Genomic DNA, 17,211 nt, shown 5'->3' with positions numbered 1-17,211 from the left:
ATTAAATAAAACTACATTATGCCTTAAATTTTGAATTTCTGTCATATCTTAAAACCCGAAAACCTATTTTATGCTAAACAGCAGTGTTTTATTTAGGTCTCTAGAAAGTGAAGGGCATTTGGGACTTTCACTTCTATCTAAAATTGTTTGCCAATACAAGGCAACAAGAGTCAATCATGTCCACCATCGAGAGAGCTTAACCTTTGACAGGGAAGGGGGGGGGGGAGATCTATAGCTCATTAAAATATGAGGCATTTCTGCCAACAGATTTTTATGGGCATGTGATGATACCAAACATTAAAAAAACAAAAAGTAGGGAAAAAATCAAAACAGTCCTTTAAATAGGTCTCTGACTACTTGTTCTTGGCTTCTTTAGGTCTTAGAGGTAACACTTAACATTTCAAAACATTTTCTTGGATGCGTTTCTAGTTCACCCTTTCCTAGTGCCAAGTCTCATGCTGCAAGGTATGTACTTCTTTCTGTATGGCACAATAACTTTCTCTTCTTGCTGAGTGGAGAACAGCTTTTATATGCACAGCACATAAGGTTAATTTGAAAGTTGACTGTTAATTTAAATAAGTCCAACCTCTCTCATATCTTCTGTGGTCTTTGTGCACATCCTGTTGAGGGACACAACTTTAATTACAATAGATCCCCCCCCTCTTTATTTGATTTTAAAGGCACAGCTGCCCTGTGCTTGGGGAACCTGAGAGCTAAGTGGCATCCAATGTGCTCTCATCCCTCCCTGGTCACCACTTAAACTGCTAGTAATAACAAATCCTTCAGGACATCAATAGAGTTGCTGTGTTGAATAATCACAGGCTATCAGGCGGGAGGCTTGCAGCAGCAGCTCCATTGCCTGTGACATCACTCCTGAAGCTCAAACCCCATTCTAAGCTGCCTTCATTAGTCAGTGTGTTCGTTTGTCTGCTTCTCCAGATCTCCAGACCGACGCACGCGGGAAGGCTGCTTGCAGAGAAAGGACCCTGGAAATCAGAAGCATCGGAAGAGACAGGGGAATAAAGAGGGAGAGTGAAGACGAGCATCGGAGAACAGAACAGGCTTCCAGTATGAAATTCCTCTTGCTTCATTACTTGCTGTCTCTTTTCCCTGTACTGGTTCTCAGCACCAGGTGAGTACACAGATCTCTCTGACTTGTTTGGGAAGCAATTAAGAAGCATTTTTAAACCATGACTTTCATTCCATCCGCTTGCATGCTTGTAAGTTCAGGAAGCATCTTATCCTGACTGGATTTCAGAGTGCATTCTCTCTCTCTCTCTCTCTCTCTCTCTCTCTCTCATTTCCTAGTTAGTCTAGTAGTCCATTCATTTCCTCAGCCTGTGACAGGAAAACTGCTTACTCTGCAATGACCCAAAGGTTTTCTGATTAAGCAAAACTGTTTCTTATAGCCATTTGATACACAGTACAGAATTTTATCATGTGTCCTGGTGAAAATAAGGTAGCTATAAAAATAGGCATGGAGTGCATTTTGGAATGTTTTGTTCCTGTTAGACTTGAGATTAAAATCAGAGCCTCGCAGCATAGCCATGCTTCTGTTGTAGTAAGAGTTTTGCAACTGAAAAAGAAATTACCTTCTTCTGGTCTTCTTGGTTTGTGTTTGCAAAGAGTGTAAAGTTGGAATGTTACCAGGATGTCTGGAAATTGTTTTGAAGTTCAAGAATTATAAGAGTTAAAATTAATACATGAGGCTAGATCATTCAGCCTTTGATTATCAGATATATTTAAATAAGAGACATGCCTCAGAAGGGTAAAGAATGTTGAGCAGACTGCTTTTGCTTACAGCATGTCATGGGTAGTGAAGGGACAGCACAGCCCCAGTGCCACACTTCACTCAGAGGAAGAGTTGGTATTGTTTGTAAAGTAGGAGTCTTGCTGTTGGTGCATGATTTTCAATTTTCTCATGCTTATAAACAAAGAACTGGCAACTTTCTGCTGTGTTGGGTATTAACTGCCTTGTAAACTTCTATGTCTTTGGAAAATATAATGACAGTGTACATAGCTGTTCAAGAGAAATGCCCATCATCTTATGTCAAGGGTTTCCCCCTCCCTGCAATATTTCCTCACAAGTATATTTGGAAGAGCTTCCCCTGTTTTAAGTTTGAAGCACAGAGCCAAGGAAAAATCATTGTCACTAAATTGATGAATGTTCAGATAAAACTCACCTATACAGAAGCACCTGCCAACTACAGATGTATCCAAGAAGAAAGAGTCACTGAAGTATAGTGAAAGTAGGAGCACAGATATTTCCCTCCGAAGTGAGAAATGCCAGAAAAAAGTACTTCCTGATCTGTGCTTTTTAAAAAGCATAACTATTCTGCTTAATCAGTCATGAATCACTTTAGTGTTCTTTGATAGTCAATGAAATTCCCACTAGAACTGAATGTTGTGATTTGCTAATTATTTGAGAATCTGTTTTGATTTAGTAGGCAGTCCTGTGAAATTTTCCTGTCAATTCATATTGATAATCTGATGTTGTCTTAGAATTATGTATGCTCTGCTAAATGAGACAGGAATTCAGCGAGAGCATAAAGATGGAAATGCAACTTGCCAAGATTCAAGTTTGCATCTTAAATGAGCATTTGACTGAAGTGCTTTTATGACTGAATTGTTGGCTGCCAACTTATCTCCCGTTATAAAAAGAAAGCAGAAAAAATGAAAGGAATCATTTGTATTTTCCTTTTTTTTTTTTTTAAAGAATAGACTTTATCAAAGAAATGGGATAGTGTATCACTGTAACCTAGGATTAGGTCCAATAGATTTTTTAAAAGGAATATACCTTTAAAATTCCCTGCATGCAAGATAAAGCATTATAGAAAAATTGTTCATAGTCCCATTTTTCTGCTTGAGTTTGACAGGCATATGATGGATTGGGGGGGGGGGGATACTTGGATCCCCCCCCCCCGCTCCAGTCATTGTAACTTTCAGATTTAAACTTGGTTACCATAGATTTGAAGACACATGTTACTCTGATCCTTGAGGGAATAGTGGTGGACTATTTAACAGTGCTCCCAGATGAATATTTAAGACTTTAGATTCAAATGGGTAGCCGTGTTGGTCTGAAGTAGCATAATAAAATCAGAGTCCAGTAGCACCTTTAAGACCAACAAAGATTTATTCAGGGCATGAGCTTTCGAGTCAAGCACTCTTCATCAGACTAAGTGCTTGCACTCAAAAGCTCACGCCCTGAATACATCTTTGTTGGTCTTAAAGGTGCTACTGGACTCTGATTTTATTTAAGACTTTGTCTTTTATTACAAGCCAAAATTACAGAGAACAGACTTAAATCCACATTCTTAAGGAAATTGTTTTTGTATCAATTAACGTGAAGTTTACACTATGGTTTTAACCTGCACTGGAAGCCATGTCGATCAAAGGGATTGTTTTCTTTATATTTTCTTTGCCAAATGAATGCTTGGGGTGAGGGAGTTGATGCAAACTGACAAGTAATGGGCATGTGTTAGGGAAGAAGCTTTGTTGGCACATCAGTTCATCAGGAGTGCCCCAAAGTGCTTGGCTGCTGGTATTGGAGCTAATTGGAGATGTTATAAAAAAAGACGCCACATGGGAAACAAAGCAATCAACATTGAACGGGAGTTAAATATATATTTCCTTCTTCTATATATATTGCATGTGGAATCCAAGTTGTTGGGTTCGTTCATTTGTGTTTTGTCAAGATTATGTTTGAGATAATCTTCCTGTTTTTAAAGGTAAAGGTATCCCCTGTGCAAGCACCGAGTCATGTCTGACCCTTGGGGTGACGCCCTCTAGCATTTTCATGGCAGACTCAATACGGGGTGGTTTGCCAGTGCCTTCCCCAGTCATTACTACATGTTAAAATGGACTCTTCTCCAATGATAATAATCAGCACATTTCAAGAGGCTTTCAACAGGATCCTAAAGTGTATGGTGGGAGGGGGGGGACATACATTCAGTAACAGAATGACTCATGGAATAATACGCCTTTATTGCCCCATTGAATTTTAACATTGTCTTGAGCAGCCCACAATGCAACAACAAGTGCATATGGTTAGATACCATAATTTTCGCCATTCAGTCTGAAACATCTAGAACTTCTTTCTGCTAACATATGGTGAATGATCGGATCAATTGTGCAATCTGAGAAGGTTTGCAAAAACAGTTGCTGTAGTAAAGATACAAATCTACTATCCTGTAGTGTGAAACTGCTGAGATCAGGTTTCAGCTATGAGTAGTGTGAGATTTCTTTAGAAGTACTTTAATTGTCTCAGCATGTACACAGAGCTCTCTTCATTAGGCATGTTTGACAACATTAAACATAGGTGGAAATTCCACTTGATTTGGAAAAATGTAAATTTGAAATAACTGAAGGCTCACACAAACATTAAAAAAAAATTGATTCTATACCCCAAGTTGTAAGTCCAAATGGCATAGAGTGGTTGTAATATGGGCTAGCTAAGGTATGGCTTATTTTCATATACTGAAACAGTATTTTAATACATGCTTTTTCTTAAGTCTTGCTTTAGCATGAATACTCCAATATCTTGATAAAAAAAAGAATTATTGGATCCTATCTTTGCAATCCAATTTGGAGTAACTCACATGATATCCCTGGGTTTACCTCTGCACAGAACTGCAATGTATGAGGACCCTTCTTTGAGAAGAAGTCTTGTTCCCCTAGGAAGGTTTGCTCCACTGAAATAAATCCTCCTTGTTTATTAGAAAGAAATTTCAGGATCCAACCCACTGTGCTCAGGGAAAATCATGGGCCATTCTGATAAATCATATTCTGGAGGCATAGATATTTCACAGATGCCACACATGTGCAAGGCTTACTGTTGCATAAGTAAGAGGCAAAGGGTACTTGTTGCTTGGGTCTTAGCCTGTGGCATTCTGTGAACTGTGCTGGCAGAACCAACAGCACCACTGGATGTCCTTTATAAAGTGTGCACTAAGGACCTCATGACTTGTGCATTTTTGTTTAAATTAGAATGCATTTATAGTTTACTTTGTCATCTGCTTTAAGTCCCCAGTTTCACAACCAGTAAAATTCTGGAAGATCAAAGGCTTCGATCATATTTAAATTTTCATGGACACAAGGAGAGGGTGATTTTCACCAATACCTTCCTCTCATGGCAGCCCAGCACCTCTGAATGCTGTGTCTGGGCAATGGAAATAGTTAGGAGGATCAGCGGTCTCCTTCTGGAGAGGGAGTGTTCAGCAATAATCCTCAACCTCCTTGTAGCTACTGGAAACTAGGTAGTATCTATAACAGAGCCTACAATCTACAAATCAGTTCAGCCACAATACTGCCAAAATATTTGTTTACACTATGGCTTATGAAGTTTATGCTTTACTGGGGTAGAATGTTTAGAAGAAGGTGTAATAAAAGCTACTATTGTGGTAAGAATCTACTTAATTTGCTTCATGCACATTATTTCAGTGAACTTTTATGTCAGTGCATACTACTTAATGCATCATCAAGATTTGCTGAGCGCATTTAGCATCTACAGACCTCTCTGAAAGTAACTGTATAATAACTGCATAACTGTCTTAATTTTAGTTTCATCCAAGAAATCTAGATAAAATGAGTAATCCTATAAGAATAGGAACTGGTTTAATTAATATGAAAGATGGTTCTTCTATTCAACATGTATTACAAGGACTAAATGTTGATGGACATATGGCAAAAAGCATTGGATTCTGATCTGCCCCGAGCCGTCAGGGAGGGCGGTATATAAATGTAATAAATAAATAAATTATCTAGGTTTCTATTTAATTGAACCATGAAAAGTTACCATGTACTGAGGAATTCAAAAAAATGAATTTGCACATAAGATTTTTGTTTGCTTTAAACATATGTATTTCAGCATATGATAGGAACTTACTACTAGCAACAGTATACATTTGAAAATCTTCCAAATGTTTTCCTATTTGGTCAGAGTTAAGCAAGCAATTTTGGTGGGATGGAATTTTTGCCAAAAAGCCCATTTATTCAAATGTTCACCTTTTTGATCCTATTCAGTGTCGTCATTTCTTTTTGTTGTCACTTTTGTGGCAGAAGAATGGGAAAACGACAACGCCAGTACAGTATGTTACAAGGACTAACCAAAACTGACTACCAAATTGGCTATTAGATTTGTGATACATTTGAACATCCGTTTCTCTTTTAAAGGGGGCATTACTTAGCATCTAGTCAGCAATACAATGGTTGAAACTAATAGTCCAGCATAATTCAGTCTCCTGCAACACTGCTGCTAAACACTTAAATGGAGAAGCTGAAGTGTTGTGTTAAATGCTAGTGAATATTTTAAACATTCTGTGAGAAATGAAGGTGTTAACAATATTACTAAAATTATCTGTGGAAAATGATTCCCAGTTTTAGCTCAGATTTAGACAATCCAGTATTCCTCGGGGTTTCTTTCATTAATGCATATAGATACATAATAAAAGAAAGATTCAAATGAGCAGCCGTGTTGGTCTGAAGTAGCACAATAAAATCAGAGTCCAGTAGCACCTTTAAGACCAACAAAGATTTATTCAGGGCGTGAGCTTTCGAGTCTGATTAAGAGTGCTTGCACTCGAAAGCTCACGCCCTGAATGAATCTTTGTTGGTCTTAAAGGTGCTATTGGACTCTGATTTTATAATAAAAGAAAGTTCTCAACAAGTTGTAATGACTTTATACCATACATAATGCACATTGGTCTCTACATTGATCTGAAAAGCACAAATAAGATTAAACTAAGGATGCGTCTGAAATTTGCCTCTTCTAAATTGATTGCCAGATTTTTAATGTCTGGTTTATTGTTTTTTAAGTCTTTGTCCCTGATTTATGCATTATAATGCATTAGTCACAAAATTGTGCATGTGCAGGTTCTTGCAACTTTCTTTTTCTTCATTGATTGGCTTCTTCCCCTTCATGTGCAGGTGCACTGATGAAACTCAGTGAGAGATCATTCTGGATTGTACACTCATTCATATCAAGATCATTTAAGAAGGTTGCTTTGTTAGTCTGCAGCACAGGAGATAGATTTAAAGCCAGCAGCACCTTAAAGACCAGCAAGTTTTCAGGTTATAAACCTTTTGAGACTCAGAGCTCTGAGAAAGTATCTGACAAAGCCAGCTTTGGAAGATTATAACCAAAAATCTTGCCGATCTCCAAGGTGCTACTGGATTTCCATCCAACATATTCACATCAGGATTGTTATTCATGTTGCATTTTACTGATGCATGCATGCATTACTAAGATACCATACAAAAAGAATATTGATAAAAGACATATGTGCAAATAAACCAAGAATGCTTTCAAAATACATTCACATCAGTAGCACAGAGGTGAAGATAATCCAAATTAATTGAATAAGTGAAAGATCAGCAAACAACATTTAAATTAGAACTTCAAGTTAAACTTGAATTAAAGAGAAATGAAATGTATCATAGAATGAAGTTCCAGAACTCTGTAAAATAAGGGATACTACTCATCACTAGATTCATTGGTTAAAGCTAAGGGGAAGCCTAAACATGTTCTAATCAGTGTTTGGGTGTTGATGGGACCTATATCTCACCTACTCTGAGATCCATGTGAGAAAAGTAGAATATAAAGTTAAAAATTCACTTTTACCATGCCTCATAACATTTGCTCTGTTGATACAGCTAGCAGGACTCACCTGTATTCAATTAACTGTAAAATCAATAATTTGGTAATATTTACTTCAGACCATAGGTACACAAGATCATTCTACAGAAGTTCAATCATTTTTCAAGGCTCTATTCATTCTTACACTATGATCCAAAGATGTATTGATGAAAATTATATGCACAGCTGCAGTTTCCCTTTGGTTTTTGATGCCACAGCTCTGACAGCCAATGAGGCAAACTGCTTTTCTAAACCCAACAGCAGCTTGCCTCTTTGGCAGTGGGAGCTTCTGCAGCAAATACTTCACTGAAAACATGCATGGTTACCTACACATGCCTATGTAGCTTTAAGGAAACTGAAAGATTGTCCTTCAATGAATTCTTTACTTGAGGTCATCTTCCACTATGCTGGATATAAATTTGAGCCCTTCTGCCAAGTCTTCCACTGAAAGATAAAAATCCCTCAAACTTCTCTCTATCAGAAGAAAACTTTCTCAGTTTTAGAGCCAAACTATGCATTTTGTAAAATGGAATATTGCTGTCTGCTCAAAATTAGGACAAATGCTGCCAGGGCATTTTAGTTCAGCAAAATGGCATCAAGTAAACCAGTGGTCCCCCGACCCTGTGTGGCTGTCCCAAGCCAAATCAGGACCCCACACTTTAATAATGATCTCCTCTGCAGTTGCTGTATGGCTGAGGAGAAAAAGAGTCAGGTCCTGGGCCTGTCATTAAAAAAAGTATGTAGGAATGATGGGATCTATAATTCAGCTCTAAGGATTTGAAAGTGTTTAATGAGTAAAATGAATTAATGAGTGGATATTTCCCATAACAAGACCTTTAAGAGCCATGTACAGTATACTGTTCTTATATATCAACAAAAAACAGAATGTTAACTGGACCTAACTCCAGGGGAAAACCGATTTTGTATTATCTACCTTGGCTTTCAGGGTGTTTCACAGCTTAATTTGATGCACTGCTTTTCATTTTGAAAGCTCTGATGATATTGGTTCAAAATTTCCCAAGGGTAATCTGTATGTTTCTAGCTCTACTATGAATTCATCTCATGTTATCATAGGTACCACTCTAGTGGAGATCCATGCAAAGGCCTTCTTGGCAGCTAATAATAACTTCTCAACTATTTGTCATGCCTCTTCATTATGAGTCTTCTGATGGCATTCAAAAGCCTATTTGTTCTAGAAAGCCTTTAATAAGAAGTTATGGTCATCATGGGTTTCTCAGATGTATTATCTGAGCAGTGAAGTTTTAATGCATTTTCATATTGTAATTTATGTTTGTTGGATAAAATACCAAGTTTGCCTTTGTTGTGGATAGGCAGCATAAAAGTAACCTAAATTAATAAACTAAGTAAGAAAACTTTCTTTAAAGTTCTCATATAGCAAATATTTTCTCTCAAATTGTAAAGTATGGCATTGTCACAAATACCCTACAAAATGCAGTCTTAACCAAAACAATGTTTTAATAACCAAACTCACTTAATGGGTATAGAAGTGCTAGGGCAGCTAAGTGGGAAATTCTTCCCAGAACTTGTTTCAGTTAATAGCCAGGGGATTCTTTAAGACAAAGTATTTTTAATGAAATAATTCAAAGGCAGTCTTAAATAGATGCTTGTGGCACAGAGTGGTAAGGCAGCAGACATGCAGTCTGAAAGCTCTGCCCATGAGGCTGGGAGTTGGATCCCAGCAGCCGGCTCAAGGTTGACTCAGCCTTCCATCCTTCCGAGGTCAGTAAAATGAGTACCCAGCTTGCTGGGGGGTAAACAGTAATGACTGGGGAAGGCACTGGCAAATCACCCTGTATTGAGTCTGCCATGAAAACGCTGGAGGGCATCACCCAAAGAGTCAGACATGACTCGGTGCTTGCACAGGGGATACCTTTACCTTTATCTTTATAAAATACTTAGTAATTCAGATCACAGGAACAAATACCATGTTAGTAATATGAGGTGAGAATTAGAATAAATACCTGTGATTATAAAGGATCAAATTTATCATTTATTTCTTTTTAAAATTGTATTTATATCATCAAAACACAGGAGTATTTTACACCAAAATTCCATCTTTGTATTAAAATAAAGCAAAGTAGCCCAGGAGAGCTCAATTGTTAGATTTTGGAAGCTACGCAGGGCCAACCAGAGCCAGTATTAGGAAAGGAGTCCACCAAGGAATGCCACGGTTGTGTCCCAGAGGCAAGTAATGGCAAATCCCCTCTGAACATATCTTGCTTTGGAAACCTCATGGAGTTGCCATAACTCAGCTGTGACTTAATGGTAAGAGTATCCTATGCATATTTACCTGGAAGTGACCCAACCTGGATAGCCCAGCCAAGGACAATCCCATTCGATCTTGGAAGTAAGCAGGGTCAACCTTGGCTAGCACTTGGAAGTGTAACCTCCAATGAATAACAGAGTCACAATGTGGGGGCAGGCAATGGCAAACCACCTCTAACCATCTCTTGCTTGGCAGCCAGACAATCCTGGCTGTACTACACACATGCCATATGCTAAATAAACAAACAAACAAACAAACATCTAGGAGTAAATCCATTTGAACAAAGTGGAGCTTCCTTCTAAGAAGACATGTATAAAATTGCACTGCAATTGTGATGAGGAAAGAGAGAAAGTGAGCAAAGCAAACTACATCAGACCCATTTCTCTTGTCTCAGAGACATACATTCACAGAGCTCTACATCCAGTGACACCAGCAAATCTCAATAAGAATTTGGAAACAGAATTCTGGGCTACGTATGCCTTAAACCAGCGTAGCCAGTTAGCTAAAGGGCATCTTTTGGTATATTTACAAGCAGCAAATACTTGTTTCTTACTGTGTGATTCATATTCCTCTCTTGAATCTTCCAATGTTCCCAGTTTCCCAACTCAGTCAACACCACACATTCATGTTTACTTGAATGTAAGTTACCATAAATTCAGTTTAACATATGGTCAAAGGTGGGTAGGCTTCCTGCCAATAATATTTAATCAGTTAGGGATAAGATAGTGGGGTGGAGTGGATGTGTTATACTACCATGAAGTCTACAGGATAAAATTATCTAACTGCATCACTCACTTCCCTTTTAAACTCACCCCCATTCAGTACAATTTGCCCTTATATATTATAATTTGTTCCAACAGATCAATCAAACTTTAGTTGATTATTGTATATATTAAACCAATTAAATTTTACAACAGAAGTGATTGTCCAGCACAGCATGCATGACTGGCCTGTTTTAGAGAGATTATGAAGAGCACTGTGAGCAAGAATGCTAAGATTTTCCAAGAAATCTAAATGACAGTTGAACTTTCCATGAGCAAACTGTTTCTTGACACTTGACTCAGGTTTATCACTGGATTGCATTCATGTTTTCACTTATGCTGAAGTTGCATTCTATGACAAGGAACTTTGTACTTGCACACTAGCGTTCCTACATAACTTGTTTTAGTGTTACAAGGTCATGAAAATTAGAGTAGCTGTTTGTCATAACTCAAGACAAATGTCACACAGTTTCTGAGGGACTAATGCTCACTCCCCATGACACAACTCCCAAGAGGCAGCATGAAAATGTATATTTTAGAAATATCCCTATCCCATTAAAACCATCTGACCAAGTGGATATAATATGGCTAGGTGCTTAAGCCACTAACTGTCTTGGAGCACTTCTTTCATTAATGGAGCAAACATTTATCTATAAACATTTGTGGAATATCTGGAACAAGGTCTATGACTTTCATAAGGCTCTATTAGAATGTATATACCCACCTAAGAATGTATATACCCACCTGAGCACACCCACCTCAGCATGTTTAAACTGTTCAAACACCTCCAAACCACATGTTGAACTTTTGACAGTTCTGACCTCAACTGGAAAAATGAACTAGTGGATCATAGAGAATCACATAGAGAATTTCAGGAAAGGGATGGAAATGCCGCCTACGTACATATGCATTTATTGCAGCATTTTGTTGGGTTGATGTTTGGAGGAAAAATGACTTAAGATATGGTGAATGGATAGATCAATCCATACAGTCACAGAAACATTAGATGGCAGCTTCTGCTGATCTAGCATGTGTTTATAACAGAAATCGTTATTTTATTTATGTTTGAATTTCCCTGGGAATAAAACACCCCAAGAATAATTTCTTTCTTGGTTGTAGACTATACTGAATTCCTAAACACAATGGGTATTTTGATTTACTTAGTAGATTGTGAACAGGTGAAAGGAATAGGAGGAAAAGTCAAAGAATCACATTATTAATTCAGGAACTACAGATCATCGACATTTTAGGAATCAGTGAACTAAAATGGACAGGAATGGGTGAATTTAATTCAGATGACCATCAGTTATATTACTGTGGACAAGAATCTCGCAGAAGAAATGGAGTAGCCTTCATAATCAATAAAAGAGTAGGAAAAGCAGTCTTGGGATACAATCCCCAAAATGACAGAATGATCTCAGTTCGAATCCAAGGCAAACCTTTCAACATCACAGTAATCCAGGTCTATGCCCCAACCACTGCTGCTGAAGAGGATGAAGTTGACGAGTTCTACGAAGCCCTACAACACCTTCTAGAAGAAATGCCAAAAAATGATGTGCTTATCATCATGGGGGATTGGAATGCTAAAGTAGGAAGCCAAAAGTTAACCAGAATAACAGGCAACTTTGGCCTTGGAGTACAAAATGAAGCAGGGCACAGGCTGGTAGAATTTTGTCAAGAGAATACAATGGTTATAGCATTTTCCAACTCTTTTCCAACAACCCAAGAGACGACTCTACACATGGACATCACCAGACGGTCAACACAGAAATCAGATTTACTATGTGCTCTGCAGCCAAAGATGGAGAAGTTCTATACAGTCAGTAAGAACAAGACCAGGAGCTGATTGTGGTTCAGATCATCAGCTTCTTGTTGCAAAACCTAGGCTTAAATTGAAGAAAGTAGGGGAAAAGCACTAGGCCACTAAGGTATGAACTAGATCATATCCCTGACGAATATACAGTAGAAGTGATAAATAGATTTAAGGAATTAGATATGATAGACTAAGTGCCTGAAGAACTATGGGCAGAGGTTTGTGACATTGTACAAGAGGTAGCAACTAAAACCATCCCAAAGAAAAAGAAATGCAAGAAATCAAAATGGCTGACTGAGGAAGTTTTACAAATAACTAAGGAGAGAAGGGAAGTGAAAGGCAAAGGAGAAAGAGAAAGATACACCCAATTGAATGCAGAATTCCAGAGAAAAGCTAGAAGAGATAAGAATGCCTTCTTAAATGAACAGTGTAAACAAATAGAAGAAAACAATAGAATGGGGAGGACCAGCGATCTTTTCAAGAAAACTGGAGACATGAAGAGAACGTTTCATGCAAAGATGGGTATGATAAGGGACCAAAATGGTAGGGACCTCACAGAAGCAGAAGAGATTTTAAAAAGGTGGCAAAATGATATAGAAGAACTATACAAGAGCGAGCTTAACATCCCTGATAACCACAATGGGGTAGTTACTGACCTGGAGCCAGACATCCTGGAATGTGAAGTCAAATGGGCCTTAGGAAGTCTGAGCAACAATAAAGCTAGTGGTGGTGATAGCATTCCAGTTGAACTATTCAAAATCTTAAAAGGCAACACAGTAAAAGTGCTACACTCAACAATGGCCACAAGATTGGAAAAACTCAGTTTACATTCCAATCCCAAAGAAGGGCCATGCCAAAGAATGTTCAAATTAATGCACCATTGCACTCATTTCTCATGCTAGCAAATTTATGCTCAAAATCCTACAAGCTAGGCTCCAGCAATATGTGGACTGAAAACTTCCAGAAGTACAGGCAGGATTTCGAAGAGGCAGAGGAACTAGAGATCAAATTGCCAACATACGCTGGATCATGGAGAAAGCTAGGGAGTTCCAGAAGAACATCTACTTCTGCTTCATTGACTATGCTAAAGCCTTTGATTGTGTGGAGCACAACAAATTGTGGCAAGTTCTTAAAGAGATGGGAATACTAGAGCATCTTATTTGTCTCTTAAGAAACCTATATGCAGGTCAAGAAGCAACAGTGAGAACTGAACATGGAATGACTGATTGGTTCAAAATTGAGAAAGGAGTTTGGCAAGGCTATATACTGTCGCCTTGCCTATTTAACTTGTATGCGGAGCACATCATGAGAAAGGCGGGATTAGAGGAGTCACAAATTGGGATCAAGATTGCAGGGAGAAATATCAACAACCTCAGATATGCAGATGATACCACTCTAATGTCAGAAAGTGACGAGGAACTAAAGAACCTGTTGATGCGGGTGAAGGAAGAGAGTGCAAAAGTTGGCTTGAAACTCAACATCAAGAAATTGAAGATCATGGCATCCGGCCCTCTCAATTCCTGGCAAATATATGGGGAAGAAATGGAGATAGTGACAGATTTTATTTTCCTGGACTCCAAGATCACTGCAGAGGGGACTGCAGCAAAGAAACTAAAAGATACTTGGCCACCTCATGAGAAGGAAGGACTCCCTGGAGAAGAGCCTAATGGTGGGAGTGATTGAGGGCAAAAGAAGAAGGGGACGACAGAGAATGAGGTGGCTAGATGGAGTCACTGAAGCAGTAGGTGCAAACCTAAATGGACTCCGGGGAATGGTAGAGGACAGGAAAGCCTGGAGGATCATTGTCCATGGGGTCGCAATGGGTTGGACACAACTTGACACCTAACAACAACAACAACAGATATTGGGAAGTATCCTAGTTCCAAAGATTTAATGAAAGAAAGTATTAGTGAAAGCAATTATCAATTCCTTTTTCCACCACAGACCTCTCCCCCACATTCCCCTAATACTTAGTGTGAAGTCTTCTGACACACATGAATAAGATTTCAGATACAGATTCAATGAACTGCCAGGAAATAGGGGACACAGATGCAGGAAAGGCTCATTCCTCAAAGTCCATGAATGGTGGCTACATGCTATCACTTAGTAATCCAAATTTCTGAAACTGCTAAATGTATATTTATTCTCATGACCATTTCAGTGCAGGACTTCAATTTAGACCAAGACAAGGAGAATAGATACCTCCAGGGTCAGAAAAATATATACCTCTTAATATCGACTGATGAAGGGACAAGGGTGTTATGTTCTGTTTGTGGGCTTTCCAGAAGGAACTTGGTTGAAAACAGAAATGTGGACTAGATGGATTCTTGTTCTGATTCATCCATATTATTATGTGTGTTGTGAGAATAGTCTAGTTCATGAGATTCTCACAAACTTTGGAAAGTAGAACACTGATTATGTGCATCCACTATTATGCGCTTGAATCCATTTTAGGTATGTATGGGATAGCAAACCAGTATAAGCAGTGTGATGGCTGAGGACTTTACCAAGAAATGTATTTGGTGACAGACTGATTATGAAGCTCTCTGAAATTCTGGAAAGATTGGAGTGTATATGCCAAATAGCACTGTACTTGGTAATAGCCAAGTGGGATTATAATAGAAAGATCTTTTTGAGACTCAGAAGTAATATTTCTGTATAAGATTTGGATATGATCCAAATGGAGGCAAGCACTTTTGCATTTCTCTGATTTCCCTGAAGGTTTAGGTGTTAATGGTTTAACTGAGCAGATTTTGTCCTGCCTTAGTAATTGTTCTAAATCCAACATATTTAATTACATTTTAATCAGTAATTGCTACAATGTGCATTGTCCACATGAACTTCATTTCTAGCCCCTTGAATCCTTTACAATTTCTTTTCAGTTTTTCAGTTGTAAAAGCATATTAGCAACTATTCAGTCTTCTAGTTCAGAGCTACACATATTAGTCTGATAAAACTGGAAACCAGCTGTGCGGAGAGCATAGTTCATCCTACAGCCATGCATGAAGACTGAGTAAGGGACCAGTGCATCTTAACTGTGTGAACTGGAACAACCGGATGTGTCACATCAGATATCCAGCCTCCCAAATGTTCAATGTACCAAGATTTGCTGAGCTAAATAATTGCTTAGGATGGAATTACATGCAAATTAGGTACCAGGAAAATATTAGAAGTTGCTTGCATTTGAGACAGTTTGTCCTAATTGGGAAGACACATAACTTCAAGCATTTGGGGAAGCAAGGTGATGAGAAAGCATGATAGATAGTTATGATGTAGTCTGTTTTGCACTGAAAACTATTTTCTTGCTAAACTGAATTGATATTCAACTGTTTTTAAATACTATTTCAAATACACAGATGTCTCCATTTTGAATACTGAAAGTCAAAACGAAATGATAATAACTAGTATTCAAATGTTCATTATACATTGCTAATTTTCAGTTGCAGATATTATATGCCATTTCCTACTGTTTTACCACTGCAGTCTTCTAACAGTATGGACTTCCTCTTAATTAGATGCCTACAAGGAGATTGTTAGGTGGTGTATTACAAACATTTTTAAAACAGCTTCATGTTTCACTTGTATGTATCTGTTTATATAACAAAGTTCTGTGTTCTTCGGGAGCCCTGGTGGACACTTACAGTTTAATTCTATACAATACTTACTTGTAAGTCTGAAGGCAGTGACTGGATTTACTGCCAAGCATGCATAGGATTGCAGCTTCAGAAACAAACAATAACATTTATGTTTGCCTGTGTGAAGCAATAATTCATCTTACTTCCTGCGTTTTCCTAGCTGGAATTTGGCATTCTAAAATGTTATTTTATTTATTTTTTTATTAATTTTTATACTTGTTGATTGGTATTAGTCAGCTCGTGGCGGTTTACATAAAAATCTAAAAAAACAACAACATAAAAAATCTTTAAACACTTTCTTGAAAGACAATAGATAGAGAGTCAAAAGACATTGAGCAGAATTGCAGATGGTGGTGGTATCCAGAACATAAGGGAACCAGGAGGGAGAACTAAAGGATGATGTTCTGATATAAGCCTTCATACATGGTAGCATGCTAGTAAGGCATGTCATGGCAGGAATTCAGAATATGAAATTAGCAGCCATGCTAGTCCAAAGGAAAATACACCCACCCACCCCAAAATATCCCAAACCCAACAACAAAAAATCTTTCAATTAGGACAAAACCAAAATAGCCTATAACACCCTGCTGGCTTTCACGTTCACCAGAACACTTCCTTAAGTTGGATGTTACAATAAACAAATAAAGAAATAAAGAAATAGTTTTAAAGGGGAAGGAAAAATTCTCAGGACATGATGGTGAACTCTGCTGAAGCCTGCATTGTTTGTTAGAGGCAGAGGTCTTTCAAGGGGTGCTGGATTCAGGTTACATCTTACTTTTTATGCTAGAGGCAGTAGACAACTACACAGTGTCTCTAATTTCATGCAGAACCAGAGAGACTCAAAAGTGACTTTTCAGAAAAGAGCAAAAACACACACACACACACACACACACACAAAACCTACTTGGCAGTCATTATATTAACTTGGGTGAGAAATGTAAGGTGTTGCATGAGGTCAGAGTAAACAGTTGAACTTCGGTTCACTCTGGTGAGGCAAAGCAAGGTACAGGGTACTTTAGTGCAGTGGTTCCCAAACCTTTTCATCATGGTGATGCAAAAGTCCAAATTTACTTTGTATGTTG

The 17,211-nt window shown here is 38.2% G+C and overlaps 1 protein-coding gene across 6 annotated transcripts in view; it reads left to right on the top strand.

Moving 5' to 3' along the window:
- Nucleotides 1–756: 756 nt before the first annotated feature.
- LUZP2 (leucine zipper protein 2) overlaps nt 757–17,211 on the top strand; it is a 500,598-nt gene continuing 484,143 nt past the window's right edge. Inside the window, exon 1 of one of the 6 annotated variants that reach the window (XM_077322005.1) lies at nt 757–1,132. In XM_077322005.1, the coding sequence (XP_077178120.1) occupies nt 1,071–1,132 (62 nt within the window). In that variant the 5' untranslated portion in view covers nt 757–1,070. The remainder of the gene's footprint in view (nt 1,133–17,211) is intronic. The other 5 variants (XM_077322002.1, XM_077322001.1, XM_077322000.1 and 2 more) reach the window with 5 other exon arrangements.

The sequence above is a fragment of the Paroedura picta genome, chromosome 2 (assembly GCF_049243985.1).
Source record: "Paroedura picta isolate Pp20150507F chromosome 2, Ppicta_v3.0, whole genome shotgun sequence".
In the NCBI taxonomy this organism is placed as follows: Eukaryota; Metazoa; Chordata; class Lepidosauria; order Squamata; family Gekkonidae; genus Paroedura; species Paroedura picta.
Note: the sequence above shows the minus strand (reverse complement) of the source record. Positions and strands in the feature narration are given on the sequence as shown.